This window comes from Python bivittatus, unplaced genomic scaffold (genome assembly GCF_059951505.1).
Source record: "Python bivittatus isolate LINGU-HERP-01145 unplaced genomic scaffold, Pbiv_v1 ctg000420_np1212, whole genome shotgun sequence".
In the NCBI taxonomy this organism is placed as follows: domain Eukaryota; kingdom Metazoa; phylum Chordata; class Lepidosauria; order Squamata; family Pythonidae; genus Python; species Python bivittatus.
Genome location: NW_028277061.1, coordinates 298,110 through 311,356, shown reverse-complemented (window position 1 = coordinate 311,356; position 13,247 = coordinate 298,110). Strand labels below are relative to the sequence as shown.

The window sequence follows — 13,247 nt, the reverse complement described above, 5'->3', positions numbered from 1 at the left end:
GCAAGAATCTTCCCAGACTCAAACCCCAGCTCCCAAAGTCCTCCAGCCACAACAGTGTGAATTCCTCAGGGAGGTGCCAGTCTCATCCTCTTGTTCCTCCCACACTCTTCTGGCGAGCTAAGAAAATGTTTATCTCCCTGAACCTGGCCTTCATAATTCCATTCCATCACACATACCACTCTTCAGCCAAAGTGATAATAAAAATGCTGTTGATCTCCATCAAAACCAAACCAAAGCCGTTAATGCATGCGAACTAAAACCTAGTTCTTCGTTGTCCTATAGAGTAGATCAAAGTCACTCACAGTGTAAGTTCATTGCATGTACTTTATAAAGAGCAGGAAATTGATGCACACGACCACAATTGCCTGCACATACCTAAACAAGCCATGACAGTGGACTTTCTAATTCTTCCTCCTAAATGGGTTCTCCATAGTCAACATTTGTAAGACAGAATCTCAGATTTTCTTCCTCTTTATCAGCTGTTCCTTGGTGTTCAGCTCAGGACGCAGTATGATTATGTAGCATTTTGGGAAAAAGATGCAGCCAAGTAGCCCAGCACTGGAGACTAGGATACAGAAGATCTCCACAGTTACCATATATTTTCCCTTAGTGCTCAGATAGGTTGGAACAAAAGTCATCCAAACACTGCAAAACATCAACATGCTAAAGGTAATGAATTTGGCTTCATTGAAAGTGTCTGGCAACTTTCTGGTGAGGAAAGCCACAGTGAAGCTGATGATGGACAGAAGTCCCATGTAGCCCAGGACAAAGTAAAACATGATGTTAGAACCTTCATTGCAATTTGCTATGATCTCTTTGGGTAGTGACTGCATATCCAGATCTGGGTATGGGGGAGAAGTTGCCATCCACACAACACAAATGCCTGCTTGGATAAGGCCGCTTAAAAGAATGGGGAAGCTAGAAAGTCTTCTCCCAAGCCACCTTCTCATGTTGGACCCTGGTTTGGTAGTCATGAAAGCTACAACCACCATGATGGTTTTGGCCAACACAGAAGAAATAGCTACTGAGAAGATGATGCCAAAAGCAGATTGACGGAGAAAGCAGGTCACCTTGTTGGGTTCTCCAAGGAATAGCAAAGAAGAAAGGAAGCAGAGGAGGAGAGAGAGGAGGAGAATGTAGGTGAGATCCCGGTTGTTGGCTTTGACAATGGGAGTATTTTGGTGTGAAATAAATATTCCAAGCACCAAGACTGTGGTGAAAGAAAAGGAAAAGGCTCCTGAGGACAGAATAATCCCTAATGGCTCTTTGTAGGAAAGGAAGGTTATTACTTTAGGGAAGCATTTGTCTCTACTCTTGCTTGCATACTGATCTTCTGGACAGTGGAAACAATTGCCCATGTCTAAAAGAAAAGATGAACAGACTTGAATTAATATATAATTGCATGAGTGTGTTTTCCGTGGGAGTCTCTATCCATACTGACTTGGATCTCTTGCTTTCCACTACAGAGATGACCTTCTAAAACACTCTTGGAGCATTGTTTAAGTATGCTGCTTCTTCTTTTCCTAAAAATGCCTGCAGATTACTTTCAGTAGTCTGCCAAAACTAAACATCCTGAAGATCATCATATTAGGAAAGACTATGTTAGGGGAATGTTGCTACTAATAGAATAAGTAATATGAACTTCTAGAGTAACTGTTAATTCAGAGGAAACAGAAGTTCATCCCATGAAAACTAATACATTTTAGTTCTTGCCTTTCCTGAATTATGATGTTACTTATATTTTTCGTCCATGTATATTGCTCCCACAAACCATTTATGATGAAGATCAATTCAAAACCCACCTTTCCATCTTGAAATCATTCCTTCAAGGCACTGAACACAGCCATAGCAGCAGAATTTCTTCCCATCCTCCTTTTTCTTATGATAACCTGGGTCACAGGAATCTGTACACACAGAAAGGGGGATCATCTAACCATAAAAAAGAAAAATAATGTTCTTAAATGGCATTTGGAAATTACATTTTGGAATCAAAATAGGAGAAAGACATGGTCCCATTTTCCTATATATAGGTGGCAGTACTTATCAAAATGCAACAAACTTCTTTTTTTTTTTTTTTTTTTGATAAACCCTTATCTAGATTGGATCTGTTGAATATCTTGAATGGGAGATTATCAGGAAATCCCAGGGAATTTTGAGAAGTTAAGAAAAAATCCCCGAAGAAGAAACTATTTTTCTAATTTAAAGTGCAAGAAGATTTGAAGACCAATTTAACTTGATTTCAGCCTTTCTTTTCTAGTGATAATTATTTTTTTTCTCTTTCTTGGGAAAACTTGGTTAGAATGTCTGGAGGGCTAATGTCATATATGATTATTTGTACATGGTATAAACATGAGGAATAATGTTTGATAATAACTTTATAAATAACATAATAAATAATGAATGATGTCCTTCATGCCTAAAAGACTATACTAGACAGTCACTGAAAATATCCCTCCCAAAGATCCACCTAAATAAAAAATTAGTAGGTTTCACAGAAGATCTCCAAGAAGTCAGTTTAACCATAAAGGAAACATTCAAGCCCAAGGTTATCTATCTTGATATAATGAAGACCATCTCTAAGATCAGAATTCATACCTGATTATAATACTGTGGCCAGATAATTTTATTTTCATGGATGGTGACTTTTTGTTCTTCAAGAACATGAGGATTCAGTTCTCCAACTTTCACTCTAACAAAGGAGTTGTTGGAGAATATGACCAGATTGATAATATCAAATCCAGCGACCAGTTCTCTATTTTCATTAAAGAACACTGTTTCTCCAGCAGAGTTGTTAAACACTATGCATTGAAGAACTGGGTGAAGCTAGTTGAAAGAGGGAAAGAGAAGGTGATGAATTCAAGGGATGTTTCCCAGGGTGCTTCAGATATACAGAATTTCAGATAGAAATACTCAATCAGTAGTTAGAGAGCTAATTATTAAGTGGGGGACAGGTCTTATCATGTTCACAGCATGAGAAGACACTGTAGGTGGTCCTAAAATTATGGTGGTGGTGGTGGTGGTGAAGATGATAACTTTGTATCTTGCTTTTTATCTGAGAGCTCAAGGTGGCTTACATGAAAGTTAAGCTGCATCCACAAAAGTGTATTTTTAATATCACAAAAATCAAGAGTTCCACTTTATTTTGCTCGGGTCAGACCCCACCTTGAATGCTATGTCTTTAAGAAGGATTCTGAAAATAAGAACAGGTTCAGAGAAGGACAGCAAGGACAGACAGGGAACTTGAATCAACGTTCTATGAAAAGTAACTGAAAAAACTATATATTCTCCTCTCCTTGAGAGGAGAAGAATGTAGGTATAGCATCTGAAATATCTGCAAGGCTGTCACACAGAGAAAGACCAAGTCATGTTCTCTGTCTTTCCAAAGCTGACAATAGGAATGTAGAGATGTACAAATCATGTTACAAGAAAACCAGTTCTAATTGAACATGGGTGTGTGTGTGTGTAGGGGGGGACCCTTCCTCACAGTCAAAGCAGTTCAACAATACAACCAATTCTCTACAAAGGTTTGGGGCTCACTACTCTGCTGGATGTCTTCCCACCAAATTTGCAATACTGCCAGCTCTCTATGGTAGCTTCCTGTCCCATGCCCTCCAATAGGGAGGATGCACACCAGGTCCTCTCACTGAATTAATGCCACCTTGTAGAACCTTAGAAGTGTGCTTTCTCAGTGATGGCACCGACTTTTTGGAATAATCTGCCCCCCGATATACAGTTGGCCCCAACCCTGCACATCTTTAGAAAGGCAGTAATGGCCTGGCTCTTTCCCCATTGAGTAGAGACCCCACTGTTGTGTTATAGTACATTTAGTCTGGTTGCCACTTTATGGTTTTAGTTGGCTTTTAAAGTAGTGTATTGCTTTTGCAATTGTAGTTGATTTTTGTATGCCTCCCAGAGTCACTTTGTTGAGTTGGGCAGGTATATAAAATGTCATTTATGCACACACACACAAACACACACACACACTATTTGTTGGGGGAACTTTGATCCCTATTTTTGCACTGAGCAAGGGGTTGGATTTGATGGCTCCAGTGGCCCATCTCAACACTGCACTTCCACTTACCACAATTACACTTCCTCTTACATTCTCTAGCAGATTGCTGTGGTAGAGATGGTAGGGCTAGAGCTAGAAATACATCATAGACATACAATCAGGTAGAAGGAAAACTACTTTTGTGTGTCACCAAGAACCAATACCCAGCTCAATGCTATTTCACATCCATTTAGTTTACTCGTGGCTTTGTTTTATGTTACTTTAAGATCTCATTGGGCAATTCCAAGAAGCAGCAGTCTTACTTCCAACTCTTCCAATAAGTTACTGAAAAAATCACAAGAGGTTCCTTTGCAGATGTAACATATATACCAAACACTCTTTTGGCTGCTGAATGCTCCTAGACCTTGGAGTGATGTCATAGCTCAGTAATAAAAATCACTATGCTTCACTTTGACAAGTTGAACTGCTTCAGTTCTGTGGGACCAAACTATAGCTTTACGAAGGACTATGGCTGAAATATTACCTGCCAAGGCTGGAGATCTTGAAGACTTTGGCTTCCCACTCTTTCTCTGTATGTAGATCTAGACGATAACATAGCATGTAGAGCATGAGCTATGGAATAGACTGCATTGTACACACTGTAACTGTGACCAGTCATGCTCATCTCAAACACAGGGCTAGGAAGGTCTCCTAACCTCTCACCACCATTGCATATTCCAGCAATCTTCTCTGGCTCTTTCAGATTTGTAAGTGAACACTCAAAGGCTTGCTCCCAGAATCTCTCGAGAAAGCCATCTCCTTCTGAGTTAAAAGGCATTATGTTCTGAAGGTATGCTTGGAACCCTAGAAGCTTATTTGAGTGAATAGAGAAGGAAATAGTCCCTTGGAAAATTTTAAAATACTTACGAGTAATGAAGGCTGTTACTGTAAAATCAATCTGGAAAGTTGTAATCCATACCTTTCCAAGAGATATGTTTGCTTTGTATTCAAGATCTGCTAGAGGCACTAAAGTGCTCAGCCACAGAAGTGTCATGCTTTCCCCATAAATAATGCATGCTCTAGCTTGTCTATCCATGAAGGATTTATAGATAATTGAGGCCATATCTCCAAGTTCGTCAAGAGGAAGAAAGAGACCTTGTTTAGGGACCATTCTTCTGAAAGCAGAACAGATTCCACTTTCATGCAGCATCTTTTCCAGGGTGTTGAAGAAATGTTCCCCCGTGTCATCATCCACAGCAAGGAGCCCAACCCATGTCCATCTGAAATGTAGAAGCAACTGGATAATACCCTTATACTGATGGCTTTCATTTGGGACCATGCGGTAGAAGGAAAGAGGATGTGTTTTGTCTTCTGAGGCAAATGAGCCATAACTAAGCTAAAAAGGAATGTACATATTTTTGAAGGTAGATGAAAAGATCAAGGAACATTAGTCAATCAGTGCATTTACTTTATTTCAGAACTTATATCTGGATAATCAAGCCACGAATTAGAAATCAGCTAGACAGTGTTGTGTTCATCCTTTCTTCCTGCTCCCCTTGAGCCAATATGACAGGAGAAGGAATACAATTAAGATACATTACCATGTCTGACTTCTTCAGAACTAGTTTTTACCTGTGGAATCTTGTAGAGACTTAAGAAGTCTGCCACATGGGTTGAGATATCCAAACTCATTCCCCCAATGACAGCTATAAGATTTCTCCTGGAGTCACATTTGTAATTGGGGATATATTGGTGTGATTTGAAAAGCAGGTCCAGTGTGGTCCAGTAAGTCATGCGTGCATCATAATAGCTATCATAAATGTGGAATCCTAGTGTAAGATTTGGCAAGATATTTGCATTTGCATTGATCTCACTTATGGCAAATGCCAAAGTCAGGACATGCTGGTAGAACTTGGTCACCATCCTGCAAAGAGAAATATGTGGCCAAATTATGCCGTAGACTCAGAGGTGAAAACAGTAGAATTTCTAGGCTATTGATTTGGGGGGAAAAGTGACTTGGGGGGACAAGACTGAGGTCTATAAAATCATACATGACATGGAGAAAATAGGTAGGGAGATCTTGTTCACTCACTCTCAGACCACTAGGAACAAGGTTCATCCAATAAAGGTGTTTAGAAGAAGACATAGAACAGAGAAAAGAAAGCACTCATTTACCCAGCATGTAACTGAACAGTGAGATTAAATTATTACATGATCTAGTGATGACTGTTAAATTTGGTGACTTTTCAAGGTGGTTGGAGGAATTCATGGAGGACAGGTTATTATCCTGATGAATCATCATGACTCAGTGGTCTACAGCGACTAGGAGCTGCAAATTTCCAATAAAATTTGCAAGACAACAACAGCAGGAGAGGAAATGCCTCCATTTCCTACTTGTGAGCATCTCAGAGAAATCTGGGTTGGCCAGTGTGAGAAACAAAATGGTAGATGAAGATGGGCTTGGCCAGAACCAGCAGGTCAATTCTTATACTTGTATACCTTATAGCCACCAATTCTAACACCATTCATGTTATCTAACGCCTGTACTGGTCCATTCAGAGATATCTGATTATAGAAAACAGTCTATATTTGCTCAAGCAACTTTTTATAACCTTTAATGAAATAAGGAGTCCAAACCCCCAACGCCTGAGAATTGAACATGCTATATTTGGCCCTTGAGTTGGATGGGGAGGGTTGAACTTCATCATGTGTCCAGTGAAAGAACAATGGAGTGAATAGAATCAAAATGGCATGGAATGTAACTTAAATTAAAATCTAATTACATATAGTTGATCTTCCCCAATTCCTGATGCATTTCATGACTTTCTCCATCATGGGTGGTGCTGGAGGTTGTGTGTGTCACCATTCATGATTTTCTTGCTTTAAAGTGAGGCCACAAAGTTGATTGTAGACCACATTAGAAGGATCATATTAAAAAGAAGTATGCAAAAGGAAACAAAGAAGAAACAGAAAGGGAATGAGAACAGCAAAGAGGATATGGTGAACATTTGAAACCCGTGATAATGAGAGGTGTGGAAGTGGATGAAGAAAATATGGTATAAATTTAGAATACAGTTGTTATTAGGATCATGGAGCATTATATAGTTGTCTTTCGATCAAGTTCAGATCATTGGTATGGACTTATCCATGCAGTTTTCTGGGCATCATGCAGGAGTAGATCTTTGGATTTTTTTTTTTTTTTTAAGCTTTTTAGCCTTTGTATTCCCTGCCATTCTGCCATCTAAGTCCTAACCAAGACTGACCATCTCATCTTCCATGGTCCTCTATTTTGCCCCTTAAAGTCTTAAGAAGGTAAGACCTGCAAAACACATTCTTGGTATTCCAGGATTTGCATATTACTGGAATTCCAAGCTCACATGAGTAAGGAAAAATATATATATACACACACACATATATAACCTTACACTGCAAGTTCAATCTCTAGATCCATATAAGGATGTTGCTTGAAGCTAACTGCAGGGAAAAAGCAAATGATCTGAGAAGCTATGCCACCAACGGTGAGATCCCCGGATTTATGCCATTCATGAGGAACTGTCTGCTTCTCAAGCAAGGGGCAGTTCATGCTGCTTTTTGAGCATGATATTTGGGGCAACAGCAGGAGCAACACTACTAGCATCAGAGCCCACGTGAAGACCTTTTCTCTGGATGTACCCATTGCTGCCTCATCACCTGGGTCAGTCACGTTCACCCAAGGTGCACTGACAGCTTGAAGACCTGACTTGGAAAAGGACATCAACCTGAACTTGAATATCAACATCCTTGAGAATGCATGAGTTCCAGGATGAGTGATGCAGTATAATTTGAAGGGAGAATGGTATGTTTTACAGAATCCTGCCTGTCTTCTGCTGTTGGTTATGGCTCTGAAAGGTAACACCTGAGAGATTTGTAAAGCTGTAGTTGAGTTGGTTTGGATGTTGTTTTCTGCCTTGTTTTTCAGAAAGTTCTTGGCATTCTGCCAAAGAGAAGTAATAATAGATCATTTCAAGGACCACAATTTGGCCTCCATGGAATATTCTTGATAGCAAATTATTTGTTTCCCCTTCTTCTCTCCTACCCCCCCCCCTTTGTTTTCAGGCAGATAATTGGCAAACAGGAATTGAAGCCATGTGGGTGTGTAAAGAAGTGCAAGGAAGGTAAATCACATATGTGTAATGATGTTATCACTCAAATCACATGACATGCAGGTACATGCATCTGACGTTATGACACCATAATAACATGCCATAACACGCTTGTCTTCATTTTAACATTATCATGGCTTGTTACAATGTCAGTGTGGAGCAATTGGTAGCATGACTGCAAACAAACCATAAAGTTGTCCTCCTCTAGCTTCCCACAAAAAATGGTTGGTCATAAGTGACATACCTCACTCCATCTTCTCTCATCTTTCATTTTTATAGTTTGAGCTATCTTTTGTCTGTTTGTTTGAAATGTTGCTCCACTAACCACATTGCAGGTTTAGATACCCCAAGTTTCAAATCTCTGAAAAAAATGAAGCAACCTCTATCTTTTTATTCACAGATCAAAAGTTCAGAGCACAATCATTTAGCAACTATTGATTTAGGCATTATTTTTTCTGATTCTAAAACAAAAAACTATTTAGAAATAATTCAATGTACAGTATGGCTTTGATATCAGTCCATCAACAAGCTTTCTTACAGAAACAAAGCAGTATCAAAGATTTGTTACATTGCTGCAAATTAAAAAAACAAAATAAGAGATTTGCAGGTTATATCAAATTGCATAACATTGATGCAAAAGCAAATAATATACAGTAATAAAATGGAAGACAAATTATTTCTATCTTCCTGCATTTTCTGATTTTCCATGTAACGACACTATACTTGGCAGGTTTTCAAACAAAATTCAGCTGCTTCCAAGTGATTCTGGAGTCTTATCTGCAATGAAATATATAAAAATCATCAGAAGCACCAGGAAATGTTTGTGTTACAGTATATCATGCATGGATATCCCTATTAAAAAGGCAGTAAAGAAGAACAGAACCAGTGTTTCTATCTCTCCATGCCCACCTGCACAGAATATTGAAAGTGTTCTTCTCTCTGTTCTAGAAAAATGCTGAAAGAATTGAACATTTTGTGACACTCTTTGAGGTACCCTGCCTCTTGGGGGTTACCAAATGGACTCATGATGTTAATATTGACATCAGGGCTTTGGTCAATTGGGACTTTCACATAACATTTTAGTAAGATAGGAAAGGTGTAGACAGAGATACCAGCTTCAGCTGCCTTCACCCACATGCAACATTTCCTGTCCGTGGTAAGAATATTATCAGTCAGTTTGGGCACACTTCAGCCAGTGTGTCATAAATTCAACCAATGCCCGATTTTACCCCAAGGATGTCCATGCTGGTAAGACATAAATGGAGTATAATGAAACATGCAAGATACTAAAAAAAAAAAAAATGTTCAAGATTTGTTAACCCAGTTTTACTGTTGCAGCTAAATGGTTCAAATGGGATAATTTGTCCTGACATCACAGCAAAACATTTTTTCTCAAGTTGTGCACAGTTTCTAATGGAGAAAGCAAGTCCCCCCCCCCCAACCACTTTCCCCTAATACAATATATTTACATTCAGGAAATAATTGCCTTCTAGGCCCTTAAATAGTGATTCTTTTTTCCTTTAATTAATTGACACTCAAGATACAAAATCCTGAGGAAACAGTAATAGTTATAAGCTATTGTGTCACAACTGTAGGTTTCTTCTCCTATTTTCTCTGTCAATCTTTCTTCTCTGTGCAATAATTTAAAGTAGGGAGTAGGGACATTCTGATATGTATGAACTCATTGTTCCAAACAAGACCAGGACATGGGTAAAAAGGAGGGAAAAAATAATGAATAAAAACCACACTACCAATATTCAGGGAATGGGGGACTCTGAAAAAAGGTGTTTCATTCATTTTCCTTCAAGAGACAGGAGGGAACTGTTACCTATCCATATTTTTCTCATAATTCCTCCATAGAACCAAAATGGGTGAGGTCAATAAAGTTGGGGGTCCTTCTATATGTATTACACTGAGGAAAGTGATGGGGCATCTCTATGGAAAGCAGTGCTGTAGATGAATTCATCAGGATGACATGATGGAGTAAAAGTGCCACTTGGATATATAGCAGGAGCCCAGGGTGGGGAAAACTTACCTTCAAGTAAGTAAAATCTCCTATGAATGAATTCAACTCCTAGTGACTTTATGGACAGCTCCATGTAGTTTTCTTCTTGAAGTGTTTCATTTTTGCCCTCTTCTGAAAAATTTGTTGATTTCTCAGTGTCACCTATAGCTTAATATTTTCTCCACCCAAATACTACTGACATCTCACCCTGTTTCCCTTCCCAAGCAAGATACTGCTATCTGTTGAGGTATAGATGGCATAGTGACCCACAGTATTTTAACTTTCCTAGGTTTCCGCACAAATCAGCTGTTGTTACAACTTGTAAAGGTCATAGAGTTTGTTCCATTCCAAGACTGAAGTCTTCATTCTTTCAGAATAAAGACAATCATTCTAAAAAAAAAATACCTGCATTAGAAGGAGCCTGAATACCATTCCCCTCCCACATTCAAGGCAAATCTAAATTTTGTGCTGGAAGATCATTTTCACGAAATGAGATAATATGATTTGTAATAGCTGTATATGGATAATTCTATAACTGACAGCAGCCTATATAAACTATAACTATATAACTGGCATATTATTTAACTCTGCCAAATTTTCCTTGATTTGTAAGAAAATCTGGAAATTAACTATAACTATTGATTTCTGTGCTGTTCCCAAAAATAATTTTTTACACATTTTTAACACAGAGGCACATCCTGAAATGTATACAAATACTGCTAATTTTCAATATCATATACTTGACTATGAAAAACTTTCCTATTTATTTATTTGTTTCTTTATTATAACTTTTCTATATCCTCTCTTCTTTAAAAATAAAATACAAGAGCACTATCAATAAGATATAGATTAAGTCAGGTTACAGTGAAAGACTTAACCCAAACTAACTTAAGTCTTGCCAAATAAAAGCAGCAAGTGAGATCAGTGGTATGTTGCTCTTGTCCCAGATCTGAAGAATCCAAAATTCCCTTGGTCATTTTCTCTCACTAGGGGAGAAATACAAATGCATTTTCAAAAATACTAAAGCTTATATTAACGTATTGAAATTTATTTTTGATTTTTATAACTAGAGTTGTATGATACTTAACAGATGTACTCATCTTGCTAATAAGACAGCAGCAAGTATCAGTTTCTCCATCAAATCCTGTCTTTGAAAGATGAAAAAAATATATATGATGACATCTTTGTAAATGCCAAAAAGATAATCAGCTTTAATTATAAGTAGCACTACACCATAACAATCATCAACCATTTCAACAAATGAATTAATATATGCATGCCTATAATTTCTGTCCAACTTTGTCACCAACAGAAACAAAGCAGTTGTTGTTGTTGTTTAGTCGTTAAGTCGTGTCTGACTCTTCGTGACCCCATGAACCATATTGCGCCAGGCCTTCCTGTCCTTCACTGCCTCCCTGAGTTTGCTCAGTTTCATGCTCATTGCTTCAGTGATGTGATCTAACCATCTCATCCTCTGCCGTCCTCTTCTCCTTTTGCCTTCAATCTTTCCCAGCATCAGGGTCTTCTCCAAAGAGATCTCTCTTCGCATTAGGTGACCAAAGTATCTGAGCTTGAGCTTCATTATCAATCCTTCCAATGAGCAATCAGGGTTGATTTCCTTTAAGATTGACTGGTTTGACCTCCTAGCAGTCCAGGGGACTCTCAAGAGTCTTCTCCAGCACCACAGTTCAAAGGCATCAATTCTTCGGCGCTCAGCCTTCTTTATGGTCCAGCTCTCACAGCCATACATTACTACTGGAAAAACCATAGCTTTGACTATGCGGATCTTTGTCGGCAAGGTGACGTCTCTGCTTTTTAATATGCTATCTAGGCTTGCCACAGCTTTCCTCCCAAGGAGCAAGCGTCTTTTAATTTCAGGGCTGCAGTCTCCATCTGCGGTGATCTTGGAGCCCAAATAAATGAAGTCTGTTACTGCTTCCATTTCTACCCCTTCTATTTGCCAGGAATTGATGGGTCCAGATGCCATGATCTTAGTTTTTTTAATGTTGAGTTTCAAGCCAGCTTTTGCACTCTCCTCTTTCACCCTCATCAAGAGGCTCTTTAGTTCTTCTTCACTTTCTGACATTAGGGTGGTATCGTCCGCATATCTGAGGTTGTTAATGATTCTCCCTGCAATCTTAATTCCGGCTTGTGATTCTTCCAGCCTGGCATTTCTCATGATGTACTCTGCATATAGGTTAAATAAGCAGGGTGACAGTATACAGCCTTGTCGTACACCTTTCCCTATTTTGAACCAATCGGTTGTTCCATGACTGGTTCTAACTGTTGCTTCTTGGCCCGCATACAGATTTCTCAGGAGACAGGTAAGGTGGTCTGGTACTCCCATCTCTTTAAGAATTTGCCACAGTTTGTTGTGATCCACACAATCAAAGGCTTTTGCATAGTCAATGAAGCAGAAGTAGATATTTTTCTGGAACTCTCGTGCTTTCTCCATGATCCAGCGAATGTTGGCGATTTGATCTCTAGTTCCTCTGCCTCTTCGAAACCCAGCTTGTACATCTGGTAGTTCTCGGTTCATGTATTGCTGAAGCCTAGCTTGTAGGATTTTGAGCATAACCTTGCTAGCATGTGAAATGAGTGCAATTGTGCGATAGTTTGAGCATTCTTTGGCATTGCCCTTCTTTGGAATTGGAACGTAAACTGACCTTTTCCAATCCCGTGGCCACTGTTGCGTTTTCCAAACTTACTGGCATATTGAGTGCAGCACTTTAACACCATCATCCTTTAGTATTTTAAATAACTCAGCTGGAATACTGTCATCTCCACTAGCTTTGTTGTTAGCAATGCTTCCTAAGGCCCACTTGACTTCACTCTCTAGGATGTCTGGCTCAAGGTCAGTGACCACACCAGTATGGACATCGGGGACATTAAGATCTTTCTTGTATAGTTCTTCTGTGTATTCTTGCCACCTCTTCTTAATCTCTTCTGCTTCTGTTAGGTCCCTGCCTTTTTAGTCCTTTATCATGCCCATCTTTGCACTAAACGTTCCTTTCATATCTCCAATTTTCTTGTAGAGATCTCTAGTCTTCCCCATTCTATTGTTTTCCTCGATTTCTTTGCATTGTTCATTTAAGAAGGCCTTCTTATC

The 13,247-nt window shown here is 39.0% G+C and overlaps 1 protein-coding gene across 1 annotated transcript; it reads right to left on the bottom strand.

Annotated features, from left to right (window-relative positions):
- Nucleotides 1–455: 455 nt before the first annotated feature.
- Nucleotides 456–5,914, bottom strand: LOC103052937 (vomeronasal type-2 receptor 26-like). Its single transcript, XM_007437628.2, has 4 exons — nucleotides 5,624–5,914; nucleotides 2,596–2,823; nucleotides 1,803–1,929; nucleotides 456–1,360 (listed from the first exon to the last, which is right to left on the bottom strand). The coding sequence occupies exons 1-4, from the start codon at nucleotides 5,912–5,914 to the stop codon at nucleotides 456–458; spliced, it is 1,551 nt and encodes a 516-aa protein (XP_007437690.2).
- Nucleotides 5,915–13,247: the final 7,333 nt, after the last annotated feature.